Here is a 13,458-nt window from a genome sequence, read left to right as displayed (position 1 = left end):
CTCCTATTTTATTTTGCCAGCACTGATAGTGCTACTTGCTGCTGGTATCCAGGCAGAAGGTGATTACAAAGTGATTTGGAAGTCCCTTCACAGCACATGACCTGCAGAGCAGTTGCAGGAAGCTCAAACACCTTCAGCTGTTCAGAGACAGGTCCAAGGCACAAGAACCACATCTGTGAAGGGTGTAAGAGACCATCTCTGCCTTGGATAGACTCAGTACGGTGGCTTTTCTAGGACTCATATGGACTAACACACCAGACATCCCTTCCAACATTGCTTTAGGTAAAGGGGAAGGGTCAGCTTGCTCCATTCCAGTGCTCATGGTGTATATAGTACAGCTTTTCTCAAGTCATCCAGAATAAAGGCTTCATCTTCAGAAGCAGAATCACTGCAGGTACTTTAAGTAAACTAAGTTACAAAAGAAAGTTGTGATTGATGATGCTCATGTTCAAGACAGAGCTAAGAGTGACCTGAGATCCCCTCGGTCTGTGTTTTTGGGGCTCGGTACTGGTGATCACACTGTTCTGACAGGGAAGAAGACTGGCTGCCTGAGATGGGGGTACCCAGTCCCTGGAGTTACCTTACCCCTGTGCCTCCCTGCAGCTGGAGCAGCTGTGTTGATGTGCCCTGTGGCAGCCCCTGCCTTGGGGAGGCTGGCAGGGCAGGCAGGCTCAGCAGCAAGCGCAGGGGGCCCTCTTGAGGCATCAGCTGAGAAAGGAGGAAAAAAAATATAAAAGAAAGACCACACAACAACAGCCACCAATGCTTTTCCTAGGGAAATTCAAGTCCCAGTAGGGGAACAGCCCCTGGGCTTCCCCTGCAGCAAACCCCTTTTGGGGACAGAGCTCTCCCTGCCTGCAGGGCAGCAACCCCCCCAAAATCTTCATTTCCCACCCCATAACCTCAACAAGCATTGGCTGATGACTCTGGACAACCCCAGCCCTGGGGTCCCATCTCACCTCATGGCTCCAAGCCACCTCCTAGTCCAGGACCCTGAAGAGAGCTGGGGTAGTCCATGGTGAAGTCACCTTCCAGAAAATCCTAGGATGAGCTGCAGCCTCTCTAGAGTAACAGCAAAGATACAGAGACAGCTGTGCTCAGCACCCGGGGCTTGAGCTGTTCTCTAACACAGCATCAGAGACCTTCTCCTTGGGGTAAGGCTGCATGCCACTTCTTTTACAGATGCCCTCAAACTCCTAACGCAAGTTTGGGGCTATTAGAGTGTTAGCACCGTGTTCAGGCTTATCTCTGAAAAAAAAAACCTGCAGAAGTTAAAGGTTTTGTCCTGCTCACATCAGCTGCTCTCTCAGCAAGCACTCAGCCACACCAGCAGCAGAAAGTCCAGACACAAACAGAAACCATGCTTTTAAAGGTGAAACAATCCCTATTAACAAACACATATAGGTCTGTAAGAACAGACTGAAGTAGCCTCCCCTCTGCCTTCAATCTGTCTCAATTTCTAAACTAGCTTGCTTGATTCTCCCCAGCAGCAGCACCCAGCAGCAAAACCAAGTCAACCCAGCCTGTAGTTCTGGTATTTATAGAGCCTGGGAGCCGCGGCATTGCTGGCACCTGTGCTAATGGCCACTTAAAAGCAGCTGGTGGGGGGAGTTGCTATAAGTAGAGGCGGGGAAGCTCCTATTTCTGGTTCTTTTGTTCCACTTTTACTGCAGCTCCCAAGCAGGCTCCGGTGCTCTCCTGGTGCTTGTGCTGGTTCAGGGCTGCGCTGCCAGCTGAAAGCGTCTATTTGCTCTGTGCGTTTCCAGCAGCACCTTTGGGTGGCAGCAGCTGCAGAGGTTTCTCGTTGCTGGTTGTAGGAGGAGCTCCAGAGAGGGGTTTGCAGGCGGGGGCTGCAGCGCGTCCACCCAGGGACCCGTTTGCTTTGCGGGGACACGGCGCCTGTGCAGCACCCTCTGGGGGCCGCGGTGCCGGGGGCTGGCGCTTGCACAGGGGTCGCTGTGGGGCCGGCTGTGCAGCCGCTAGGTGGGGGTGCAAATACGAGCAAATTCGAGCAAACGTGAGCCCTGCCCGGCTCTTCCGCTCCCTGCAGGAAGCAGGAAAGGGGACGGGGACAGAGATTCGGGACAACCCGGCTTGGGGTGCCTGGGGAGCCCGAGGTGCGTTGGGGTGCAAAAGGGTGGATGGCGTGGGAAACTCGGTGTGGGGCTTTCTGTGGGCACAAGGGTGTCCCTGCCCCGAGGGCTCTGCTGAAGGCAGCTGGGATGGGGACGCGCTCGCCCAGGCAATGTCCCCACGGCAGTGTCCCCATATCAGCCTGCCTGTGGCTGGCTGCAGGATTTGGGGCTGTTTGGCACTAAAAGGGGACTAAACACTTGATGAGACCACCCATCCCAGACACAGCCTGGATAGTGTCTCTTCACTGTGCATAGCTCTGGGGACAGGCACGATCCACATCAGGATAGTGCCCAATCCACTCTCCTATCTCCTCTGCAGGTCTCCTGTCTTCTGCTGGCACCCTGCGCTGGCCGGGGACATGGTGGTCCTGCGGGCTGGGCTCTGCCCTGGTCTCACTGAAGACATGATCCAGCTTCTCAGGGCGAATGACATCAGGACAGGTAATGGGGCGGCAGTGGGGTCTTGGGTTGGGGAGCATCATTCCCTGCACGTTTGAGGTGACACCACACTCTTCTGTGCAGGACCCATTTGCCTGCCTGGGCAGGTCTGGGCTGTGGGGCAGCCCCCTGGAAAACATCTCCAGTCTCTGTGGCTTTGGCTTGTGGCTCAGAAGCTGCAGATGGGAGTTTTGTTAGAGCCTCATAGAGAAAAGGAGGGTGGGCACGGATTGACTGCCATGGGCACACTGGACATTGACTGCAGGAGCTGGGGGGGCTGCAGCTCCAGTCCCTGTGCCCTGGAAGGGTGGTTTGGTGCAGTGTTTCTCTTGTGTCCTCCTTGCTGGGTGTCTTCTGGGTCCTCCGGGTGGGTTCAATGAGTCGGGACTTCTGCATGGGAGCAGGGAAGTGTTAGGACATGGTAGGGGTGTCAGTGGAGGTTCCTTGAGGGACCATCACTTTTTATAAGGCATTTTGGGAGGGTTTGTGCATTTTTTCCTCTGAAAAATGCCCTGGCTTCTGGCACACTACACCCTGGGCACCTCCTGCTCTTAGGGGAGAAGAAAAAGACTTCAGTTGGGTTTTTTACTTGCTCTGAGAAACTGGGTTAGAGTTGAGAAAAACACTATTTTGTTCTTATTAAATGAAGTCTGTGAGATCCATTGGGCACTGGAGCCATGGGTTTGGCTTCCAACTTCTTGTCCCTCATGTTATTTGCAGTGGTGGACTTTGTGTCCTCAGACATGGAGGATGTTGCCCAGAAGTGTTCCCTGTCTTACAAGGTAAAGGGTGACTCCCAAGTCCTGCAATGTTAACCGTGGGCTCAGAGCTGTTCAGCTCACAGGTTGGATGGGCTTATCTGGGAGGGCCTTCTGCAGCAGACGTTGTTGGCCCTGGAGATCCTCAGTCCTGTTTCCAGACATCTCTCTGCCCACCAGGCGCTGGTTGCAGTGAGACGTGTGCTCCTGGCCCAGTTCTCTGCCTTCCCTGCCAATGGAGCAGACCTCTACGAGGAGCTCAAGAGCTCCACGGCCATCCTGCCTACTGGGAGCCCAAGGTCGGTACATCACCTGGCAAGCCAGCAGGTCTGTCCAGGGCTGGGCTTGCTGCAAAAGGCCATAGTTGCCCAGTGTAGGCTTTGAGTTTCAATGTGGTGATGCCATGAGCAGGCTCAATGGTGACTAAACCATCCCCAGAAGCTGTTTTAAAAACTTCCAGCCACAGCCTGACTCTGCCTTTTTTTGAGCAAAATATGATTATTCTTCATGTTCTGTGGTTGCAAAGCCAGCTGGTCTGTGTCCCTTGAGGGAGCGACATTGCCATTGTCCTTGCAAGAGCCTGCACACCTTTTGGGACGTGGTTGTATGTCTTGTGTCTAGACTAGACAGCACACTGCCTTCAGCATTTGTCTTGAGGGCTCCAAAGAGGAGGGTTATGGATTTGGAAGGACTGTTGAGTGATGATAGGTCAAACTGTCTAGTTCAAGCATAGAAATGAGTTACTCTATTGCATGTCCTTCTTCTTGTCCCCTGTCTCCTCACTGGGTTCTTACAGTGACTATGCAGAGAAATGCTGGGTATTCAAACCTTGCTCCCAGGACCACAGCTCTTCTCCAGCTTGGGACTGTCCTCGTGTGTCCCCCACACTGCAGATTTGCTGTTTCCCGCAATGTGGAGAGAGCTTAGGGGTGGGAGGGAAGGAGCAGAGCTGAGGCACATGTCTGCATTTGGGAAGGGGACTCTGGGGACTGCTGCTTCCCAATGCCCCTGCCATTCTACCTGAAGATGTGTTGATGATCCCACCTTGTATTCAACCTGTAGCCTGGACAAGCTGCTGGACTCCGGGCTGTACACGGGGGAAGTGACAGAGCTCATGGGAGCACCGGGCAGCGGGAAGACGCAGGTAAGTGGGATGGAGGAGGGGACAGGACAGGCATGTGAAGGTGCCTTCAGGCACGTGGAGCAGAGGGACATGGGGGCGCTGGCTGATCCTGGTCTCTGCCTCTCTAGGTATGCCTGGGCATTGCGGCCAGCGTGTCCCTCGGTCTCAAGCAGCATGTCCTGTTCCTTGACTCCACGGGTGGGTTCACTGCCTCCCGTCTCTACCAGATGCTTCGAGCCCGGGCAGAGGATGAGGAAGAGCAGGCAAGTTCCCCTGGAGCTGCTCCTCCACTAAAACTGCCCTGGCTCTTGCCTGCAGACAATGCCCAGAGATGCTTTTTTTATGTCCAGCTCTGCCTTTGTCCCCAGAGGCTTTTTTGGGTGCAAACTCCTCCTCCCGTGTCTGGGTGGGTGCTGTGATCAGGGACAGATGCTGTACTTTGGTTTTTTTCCTGGGGAGAAGGGGAGGGCTTCCTGTAGCTCTTTGTAGCTTTTGCTCACGGAGCTTGATCTGCATTGCTGCTTCCATCAGTGCACTGGGGACAACAGTGCTCATGGGCTGGAGGCAAATGTGGAAGAGATAAGGGTCACGGTCTCCATGGCTTGGTATAAATGCAAAGAGCTGGGAGCAGCTGGGCAGGAGGAATATGGTGGGTCCTGGAGGGGATGAGGCTGTTGCTGATGCCACTTTGTGCCACAGCTGGAGGCTCTGCAGCGGATCCAGGTGGTCCGTGCCTTTGACATCTATGAGATGCTGAGTGCCTTGCAGGACCTGCGGGATCGCCTGTCCCAGCAGGTAGGAGTGAGGCTCCAGGACCTTTTCCCTTCCCCAGAGCTGTAAGGAAGGCAGCAGAACTTGCGTGCCTGATGAATGACACCAGGTGACCCTGTCCTGGAGATATTTGAGCCTCTGTGCTGCTCATGATCTCGCAAAACTGCTGGATTTGTTACTCCATGTTGCACACAGCGCCTCCTCCTTTTAGGTCGTGAGCTCCATGGGACCTCTCAAGGTTGTGGTGATCGACTCGGTCTCTGCTGTGATTTACCCGCTGCTGGGCGGCAAGCAGTCGGAGGGTGAGCTGCTAGTTAGTACGTGCAATGGGGTTGCAGACCTCTGTTTGTCCTGGAGAGCATCTTCCTCCCATATGTGCTGTGGGTGGAGCTGCTCCCAGGTTTTCCTTTGCAAGTGGATAAATGGCAAGTCTGTTTGGAGTGCTATCGGCAAACAATCAGGCTGGCTGTGGCTGTGCAAGCTCGTGCTGGTGGTCTGAAACGCAGCAAGGGGACAGAGGAGGCACTGAACAGTATCACAGATACATCATGGTTGCTGGCACAGTTTGCAGAGCTCCCTTGAGGAAAGGACCATAAATCAGGAGTGAAGGGCTTTCTGCTGGCTGAGATGCCAAGGAGGCCCCTCAAACACCTTCCAAAGGGTCTGGCACACCTGTGTGGTTGCCAGGGCTATTGCGGCAGGTCCCCTCGCATCCATGGGCTGTAGGAAGTGAAGCTGTGAGCTGGAGAAGAGGGATCCTGTACCTGCTAAATTGACCTGACCAGCTTTTTCTGGAGCTCCTGGTCTTTTGTAGGTTTTTTGGCCTCAGGGCTTCTGAGGTGGGAAGGGAGAGGGTGGGACAGTTTGGGGGTTGGTCTGTCCATGCTCCATCCATTCAGCTGAGGTGCCTGAAGTGTGCAAGTGCCACAGGTACCCTGGGGTGCTGGTGATAGAAATGGGTTCAAGGTGCCTGTGAACACCAGCGCTGGAATTAATTCTAGTGCTTGTGCAAATCCAGGCGTCACCTGCCTCCAAGGTGCATTTTGGGGGCTGCCACCCAATGCTTTGTCCTCTTCCAGGCTTGGCCATCATGATGCAGCTGGCCAAGGAGCTGAAGACACTGGCCAGGGAGTTCAGCCTCGCTGTTGTGGTGAGTGTTGCTGTGGTGAGGAGCCCTGGGGACGTTCTGGAGCACCCTAGTAAGGGGGATCCCCACTCCCAGCTGAGCAGGAGCAAGAGGCTTTTGCTCCCCAGTGTGGCTCTGCCCAGGGATTTCTTGTTAGAGCAAGTGTGTAGCAAGAACAGGGTTGATCTGCTCCCTGTTCTTATTGCTGTCCTCAGCCAACAAGGCATTCACTTGATAGAGCAAGGCAGAGTTAAGTACAGACAGATTATAAGGTTGTTTCTATTTATTTTTGATATAACACCATTTAAGGAGCTGGCCAGCTTTCTGAGTGATCTCTTGCTTAGTTACCTTGGAGGAGCTGGGGTCTTGTTGGCCAGCTCTGTTGGCCAATTGTGTTTGCTTGAGTGCACACAGAGAGGTTGCTGTGACCACAATTAATGGGTTTGACTTGAGAAAATCACAACAGAAAATGATGGTCTGTTGAACCTGACACTGGAAGGCATCAAGACAGTCCTGCCCTTGCTCTGATTAGTGATAAGGTGACAAGGACAGGGTGCCTGGAAGGATGCTTGGAGGCTCCAAGTTAAACTTTGCAGGTGACTTCAGCACCAGGAGTCACTGCAGCTTGGAGATACCAGTGAGCTCCTGCCTGAGCATGTACCTGGGACAGTGGGCTGTGTTTAGAGGCGATGGTATGGCTGTGCTAGGAAGGAGAAGAAAAGGCTTTACAGACATGGCAGACTGGCCATTATCTTCTGATGATCTCCAGGGTTTTATTACAGCTGGCACTGTTTTTCCTGGGTGCTGATAAGCCTGTTTGTGCTGCAGGTCACTAACCAGGTGACAAGGGACAGCAGCACTGGTCTGCTGAAGCCAGCCCTCGGCCGCTCCTGGAGTTTCGTACCCAGCACCAGGGTGCTGCTGGAGAGCAAGGAAGCCACTTGGGAGAAAGTCACCACACAGCGTGTTGCTTCCTTGGCAAAGTCACCCCGGCAGGTGAGACTCCCCAGACCTGTCCCTCTGGTAATGGAGGAGCAGCTATGTGACGTGGACCTGGCTTTGGGGCAGAGGGAGGAGGCTCTTTCTGCGGGTAGGGCAGGATCAGGCCTTGCCCAGTGACCCGTGGCAGTGGGAGAGGAGCAAACGCAGCCTGGTTGTGTGCTGTAGAAGAGCATCCGTTCTGCTCCCAACAGCCCGAGATCATATTTGTAGGCAGGTTAAATGGGTGGCACCACTTCCAATCCAGGTCACCTCATTCCTTGAATGTGTCTTGCTGTCCTGATGGCATGTGAGCAGCGAGGATCCTGCTGAGCTGGCTCTGACACCTGCAGAGGTGACTTTGGTTTGAATCCTGCTGATGTATGGCGCTGTGCTGCCTGAGCCTCACAGCTCCAAACCTGCTCTGGATCCTCATCCAAATGGGTCTGGATGTGAGGGTGTGCTGGGCAGCAAAACGTCCTGGATGTGCTAAATGACAGCGTGTCTGGGGATATCTAGGAGCAAGATGTTCTTTACTAAATTATATTCTCTATTTGTATCTGTGTTCAGCAGACCCAGTTAGAATGAGGGCACTGGCAGAAAGAAATCCGTAAGGGGATGTAACTGGGGATTTTTGGCTCTGGGGCAGGAAACAGAGCCATGTGCAGGTTTACCTGTAAAATGCCAGTAGTGTCAGGTTAAGCTCCTGTTTCTCCTTGCAGCCGACAGGGATACAGGTGGAGCTGGATATTGGAAACTGTGAAGCGCAGGAGCCGAGCCCAGCAACACCCACACAGGGGCTCTGATGTGAGTGGAAAGAAAAAAAAGGTCAAGGTCCAAGAAAGCTGCAAAAAAGCAGGCAAGTGCACTGAAGGTTTTCCAGACTGTGTCTGAGTCCTGCAGGACCAACATGAAGCTCTTGTTCTATGCTGGGGAGAAAATGAGCGTGGGGTCCCCTGGAGATCTCCTTGCCTCAGCAGATGCTGCCTGTGGTGGCTGGGCTGTGTGAGCAGCACAACCGGGTCCTCTCCTCTGCTGCAGGCTTGTCTTCAACCAGCAGAGCCAGCCCTGTCCCAAGGGGTTGGCTTGGGACCAGCTGGCAGGTCCCTGCACAAACTCATGACTCCTTATGATGGTTTTGTTCCCCCCATAACTCGCTGCCATCTGATCCCGGAGCTCTGAGCATCCTTGGGCAGCCCACTGTCATCTGGGTTCAGAAATGTAAGAAAAAGATGTTGTGCAGTGCTGTGGTTGTTGAGAGCTAAAATTCAATTAATAGTGGCTGCTGTTAACGTAATTAAAATGTTGAGGTTTAGTCCCTAGCAGGACTGGGATGGGACAGGCTGTTCATGAGCAGGGACATAATCAGATGCTTGATCTGACCTCTCTGTGAAGTATAATAACATCAAGCCCTATAGGGAGCTGCTGGTATTTTTGGGGCACTGTTGTGCTGTGCAAAGAACTGCTGCTAACTGATGGAGGTGATGATCTGGATCAGCTGTGCTGGATCAGTCCTGACTGACACCAGCTGGCCCTGTCTGATGCTCAAGGACCTATTCCATTGCATGTGGTGCTTTCCAGCTGCTCTGGGTGCCCTCCTGGGAGCTTGTGCAGGGCTGGGGAGGAGACAGGAGGCTGGGGTGGAGTGTGGCCTCTCATGATCCCAAATGTCTGAGATACGCTCATTCTCTGTTTAATAAGAAACCTCTGTGGCAGGTGAGGTGAGGTACAGCTTGCACCTCTGAGACTGCTGATGTACATTGGGGGTGCTGGGACTCATCAGGTCATGCTTGTTAAACTAATAACACAGCAGTACAGCTCCTGGAGCCTTCTATAGGAGTGCTGGGCAAAGAGGAGTCTGATTAAACCAGAACTTGTGTGCTAATTTCTCTAGAGTAGACATGACTCCATACAACCCCACATTCGTGAGCAATAACTGCTGTAGGAAAGGGGCAGCTAAAAGGGGTATGTGAACATGTTTGAGTTTCCCAAGAGGCAATGGCAGGTCTCAGCACAGGTATTTTTGACTTGCGTGTCTGTCAGAGCTGTGCTTCCTGTGAAACTGAGCTCTTGGTGCTCCCGTGGCTGTGATTTTGGGGGCAGGTCCCACCTCCTCCATTGTGGCCACTGCAGCTCCATCCATGTGGCTGTGGGAATGGCTGCACTCCCAGCAGGTCCTTCCTGAGGAGAGGAACATGCCAGAGCTGTACCATTAAACAGTTTTTCAGTAAAAATAAATGTATTTTAAAGTTGTGTATTTACTTGCATTTCTGGGATGCTCAAGGTTGGGAGGGGGGAGGTTTAGCCTTAGGTTTCACAGGCTGGGGGGAGCAGGATGATGGTTCTCCTGTCTGCTGGAGACCTGTGCTGATGGGGCTGGTCCTTGAAGCAGAAAATTCAGCTTGTTACGAAGCTGCGAGTAAAGAACAGGTATGCACAAATTCCAACCCAAACTGTTCTATTTTGTCTCTCTGCCTGAGGTTCTGTAGGGGGAGCAAGGTTCACAGGGGTATGTGGAAAAGGGGATGATCCAAACTGAAAACTTTTTGGTTATATTTGAACCAAGGGGACTTTCTTGCTGAGTCCTTCCCCTGACTAGCAGGAGGATGAGAAGGGAACAGCCCCTTTTGAACTCTGCGTCAGCCTTGGCATGAGCCCAGCCTCGTGCCCAGGAAATGACAGAAGAAGCTCTGCTCTTGCACTTAGTCATGGGGGAGCTGTCATGGGATGGTGATTCAACAAGGACTATGCCAGCTGGTCAGAAAGAGATGGGAGGGAAAGGTGATGATGTGCAGGCTCCTCCAAAGCTGCCTATCCTGGGTTTTTGGGCATGGCCATGAGCTGGGGGGGATTTTCTTTCCTTGACAGTCAGCTAATTGCAGCTGTGGGGGGGTTGTGCCCTTTTGGGAAACAGCTGGATAGGTTGGGAAGGATGGTGTGATATGGGGCACAGCTGAGCAGCTCCTCTGCTCCTGGGTTTGCCACTGAGGTCGGCAACACGTGTGTGAGGTGGTGGCAATGTTCTGGATTTCTGGCTGCATTGCCACAGGGTTGGTGTTGTTGTGGGTGCTGGTGATTGTTTGGTGTGTGAATGGCAGAAGGGTTCAGGCTACTGGAATCTGTTACCTGGTCTGGAAAAACTTGACTTCTTGCTCAAGTTGATTTGCCATAAATTTGCATAGTAAAATAAGGCTGAAAAATGTTTCTGACCTAAATATCCTAATTCAGCCTTTCTCCTCCATACTCTGACAGGCACTTCTGCAATCTGATAAGACAGGGATCTGGCTGTGCCAGTGCACACCAGGATGTCCCCGCTCCCTGCTTCTTCCTGTTGCATACATCAGGTGGAAAACTGCAGAAAAGGCCCAGAATGGGGTGATAAAACCTGTTCCAGGCAGACAGGGCACCCCTCACCCCAAGCAGTGGGGATGCCTTTTTTCACTGAGGGCTTGTTTTCCCTTGATATTTACAAAATACATATATAAGCATGTGTTTATATGTATTATGTGCATATATATGTGTACCTGTATTTATAGCTTCTCATGCTATACAGGGGATTGGACTAGATGATCTTTCGAGGTCCCTTCCTATCCCTAACATTCTGTGATTCTGTGAAGTGTCCGTGCACACAGTGGGAATCCTTCTGAAGCACATGGGATACCCCTCAGCCCTCTCATCCCCGCTGCTGAGACGGGGTCTCGAACCTTTGACTCTCGGAGCCTCCGCGTCCCGCGGGCGGCGCGGCCCCCTCGGCCTCTTGAGGGCGCCAGAGAAGCCGCCGCGCCGCCAGGGGCGGGCCGCACGGAGCGCTCTATGGGCGCCGCTCTGGGCTGCTCTCTGTGGTTGGCCGCCGCGCGGTGGGCAGTTGCCATAGCGCCGCCGCCGCCGAGCGGAGGGTTTGGGGCCGACCGGCCAGGCGCGGCCCCGCTGCTCCCTCCGGGACGGGGCTGCCGAAGGAGCAGGTGAGGGGTTGGGGTGCTGCCGGTGTTGGGGAGGAGACTGCAAGGGCTTGGAGGGGGTGGGGCCTTCCGGGGGCTGACAGGGTTTTGGGTGTGTGGCAGTGAGGGTGTGTGAGGCAATGGGGGGCGGGTAATGGGGCCGTGAGGCTGTGGAACGACCACTGAGGGTTATCGATGGCTGTGGCGTGGGGGGATGGCTGTGAATTGGGGGTGTGAGGTGATACGGGGCAGGAGGGGACTGCCAGGGCCTGGGGGGCACGGGGCAGGGAGAGGCTGGAGCGGGGCTGCGAGCACCTGGGGTTTAGTTTTGGGGAGACAGACTCCTTCATGGAAAGTGCTTGCAGGGTTCCCTACCAGGGCAGGTGGGACTCAGGTACAGCTTCTTTTGTTTAGAAAGTGGCACTCAGCACCTCTTCCCTTTTTTGAGTTATGCTCCCAAAGGCGCTCTGAGGTTCAGCGGGTTATTCTGCTCAAAACGCTGTGAGAACTGAGGAATTCTGGATAAGCGCCAGCCTTTAGTACAGCTCTTCACTTAAATTGTTGTCTCTTTGCATTTTGGCATGTCTGAGGTACTAATTTGTTTGGTATTGGTACCTGGGGCGGTGCTGCTGTGGTAAGAAGGACCCGGGTTATTAATGAGCAACTCTGCTCCGCTTCTGCTCAAATTCAGGGGCGCACAGCAAAGTGAAAGCTACGCAGGTCCTGCCTTTGCTGCAGAAGGCAAAAGGAGTTCAGATAATGAAAGTACTCGACTGTTCTTCAGAACAGTTTGTTCCTGTTAACTGGTCAAGGTGTTTCCTGTGGAGAAAGTGTTGACATATCATCAAATTGGTTTCTTACTGGTATTTCAGTGTGTGATTGCAGGTTCTTAAGTCCAGGCTGAGCCTTTACAGACCAAGGACTTGGCAAAGCAGCTAAGAATGAAGGTGCTCGATGTTATGACTATCTGGTAAATAAGAGTTGCACTTGAAAACGTCACGTGTTTTCAAACACTGGGACGATGGCCAGGCTTACTGAGATACTGTAAAGGGAAGTATAATGTTAAAGTGTAGATAGGAATGTTTTAGTTTTATGGTTGCTTGATTAAGATATGTTCAAGGTAATGTTTAATTTGCTGAGACATAAGAAGGTTTCATTTATGTGTTTTGTGTGAGCTCACTTCCTCCCCTCTGACACAGAATGGATCTTCCGTGGGCAGCACATGAGGTCTTGGACCTTGTTTTTGGAGAACTGTTTCATGGTGGTGTAGGAACCTATGGAACTGAGAGAACTTACAAAATGCTGCTTTAGGTCTCCATTTCATTAGGGTGTGGAATGACAGGTGTGTTATAAGTTTGGATTTTTTGTGTGTTTACATTGTAGTTGGTCCTATTTCAAAACCTTAAAGTGCATATATTAAGATAAATAATCATTAAGGCAGATGATTGCATGAAACAAACAGAGTGTTTACCCTGTGGCGTCATTTCCACTGCTACCTTGTTTTCTAGAGCCAAGAAGTGGAACACAAAGCTGTGAGCTTTTATATGTTGTTTTCTACAAATTCCAGATCCCTGCACTTACCTACCACCACCCATCAAATACTGTGATCTTTTTAACACATTTTGTGTTTACAATGATGGGGAGGGGGAATCTTGCATTCATCCTTAGAAACATAATTCGTTTTGGTAGAACAATTGAGTCTAATGAACCCAAATAATTTACTCAGGCTATTGTCTTGTTTTCCAGTAGGGGTAATTGTCTCTGCCTGTGCAGTCACCTGGCTGCAGCACTCTGTGGTTTGCATGTCCCCTCAGCTGGTACCAAAGGAACTTTTAATTAAAAGCTGATTGCCTTGACACTGGTGTCCATGGGTTAGTGCTTAACTGCTCGAGTTTTTGCTGACTTGGATCAGTTTTAAAGCCATCATTTAAATAGTTCATTTAATTGTAGGGTAGAAAAAGTAGGCTGACGTTCAGTCTTTCTCATTGGCAGGTACATGTGATTGAGCTCTTAGAAGTCAACTTAAAATGAGAGCTGAATACCATAATCTGCAATGAGGGCACAAAGCAAGAATATATATGAATTACATTTTGGGGTTGGTGGTCACTAGTTGAATTTATGACCAAAATCTATCTATCTATCTATCTATCTATCTATCTATCTATCTCTTCTCTAGGCCTGTAGTTTTCTT

The 13,458-nt window shown here is 52.0% G+C and overlaps 2 protein-coding genes across 3 annotated transcripts in view; both read left to right on the top strand.

The window, feature by feature from the left end:
• Window positions 1-2,491: 2,491 nt before the first annotated feature.
• Window positions 2,492-8,135, top strand: RAD51D (RAD51 paralog D; the record flags this gene model as incomplete). The annotated part of the gene is made up of 10 exons (XM_080357052.1): window positions 2,492-2,576; window positions 3,294-3,355; window positions 3,512-3,630; window positions 4,394-4,475; window positions 4,583-4,717; window positions 5,154-5,249; window positions 5,437-5,527; window positions 6,305-6,375; window positions 7,180-7,347; window positions 8,052-8,135. The coding sequence occupies exons 1-10, from the start codon at window positions 2,495-2,497 to the stop codon at window positions 8,133-8,135; spliced, it is 990 nt and encodes a 329-aa protein (XP_080213178.1). The 5' UTR covers window positions 2,492-2,494.
• A 3,042-nt stretch (window positions 8,136-11,177) lies between these two features.
• Window positions 11,178-13,458, top strand: part of RFFL (ring finger and FYVE like domain containing E3 ubiquitin protein ligase) — a 29,011-nt gene continuing 26,730 nt past the window's right edge. For both annotated transcript variants that reach the window (XM_080357209.1, XM_080357210.1), the window contains exon 1: window positions 11,178-11,291. The gene's annotated coding sequence lies outside the window, so the exon portion shown is untranslated. The remainder of the gene's footprint in view (window positions 11,292-13,458) is intronic.

Source organism: Nesoenas mayeri, assembly GCF_963082525.1.
Source record: "Nesoenas mayeri genome assembly, chromosome: 20".
Classification (NCBI taxonomy): domain Eukaryota; kingdom Metazoa; phylum Chordata; class Aves; order Columbiformes; family Columbidae; genus Nesoenas; species Nesoenas mayeri.
Note: the sequence above shows the minus strand (reverse complement) of the source record. Positions and strands in the feature narration are given on the sequence as shown.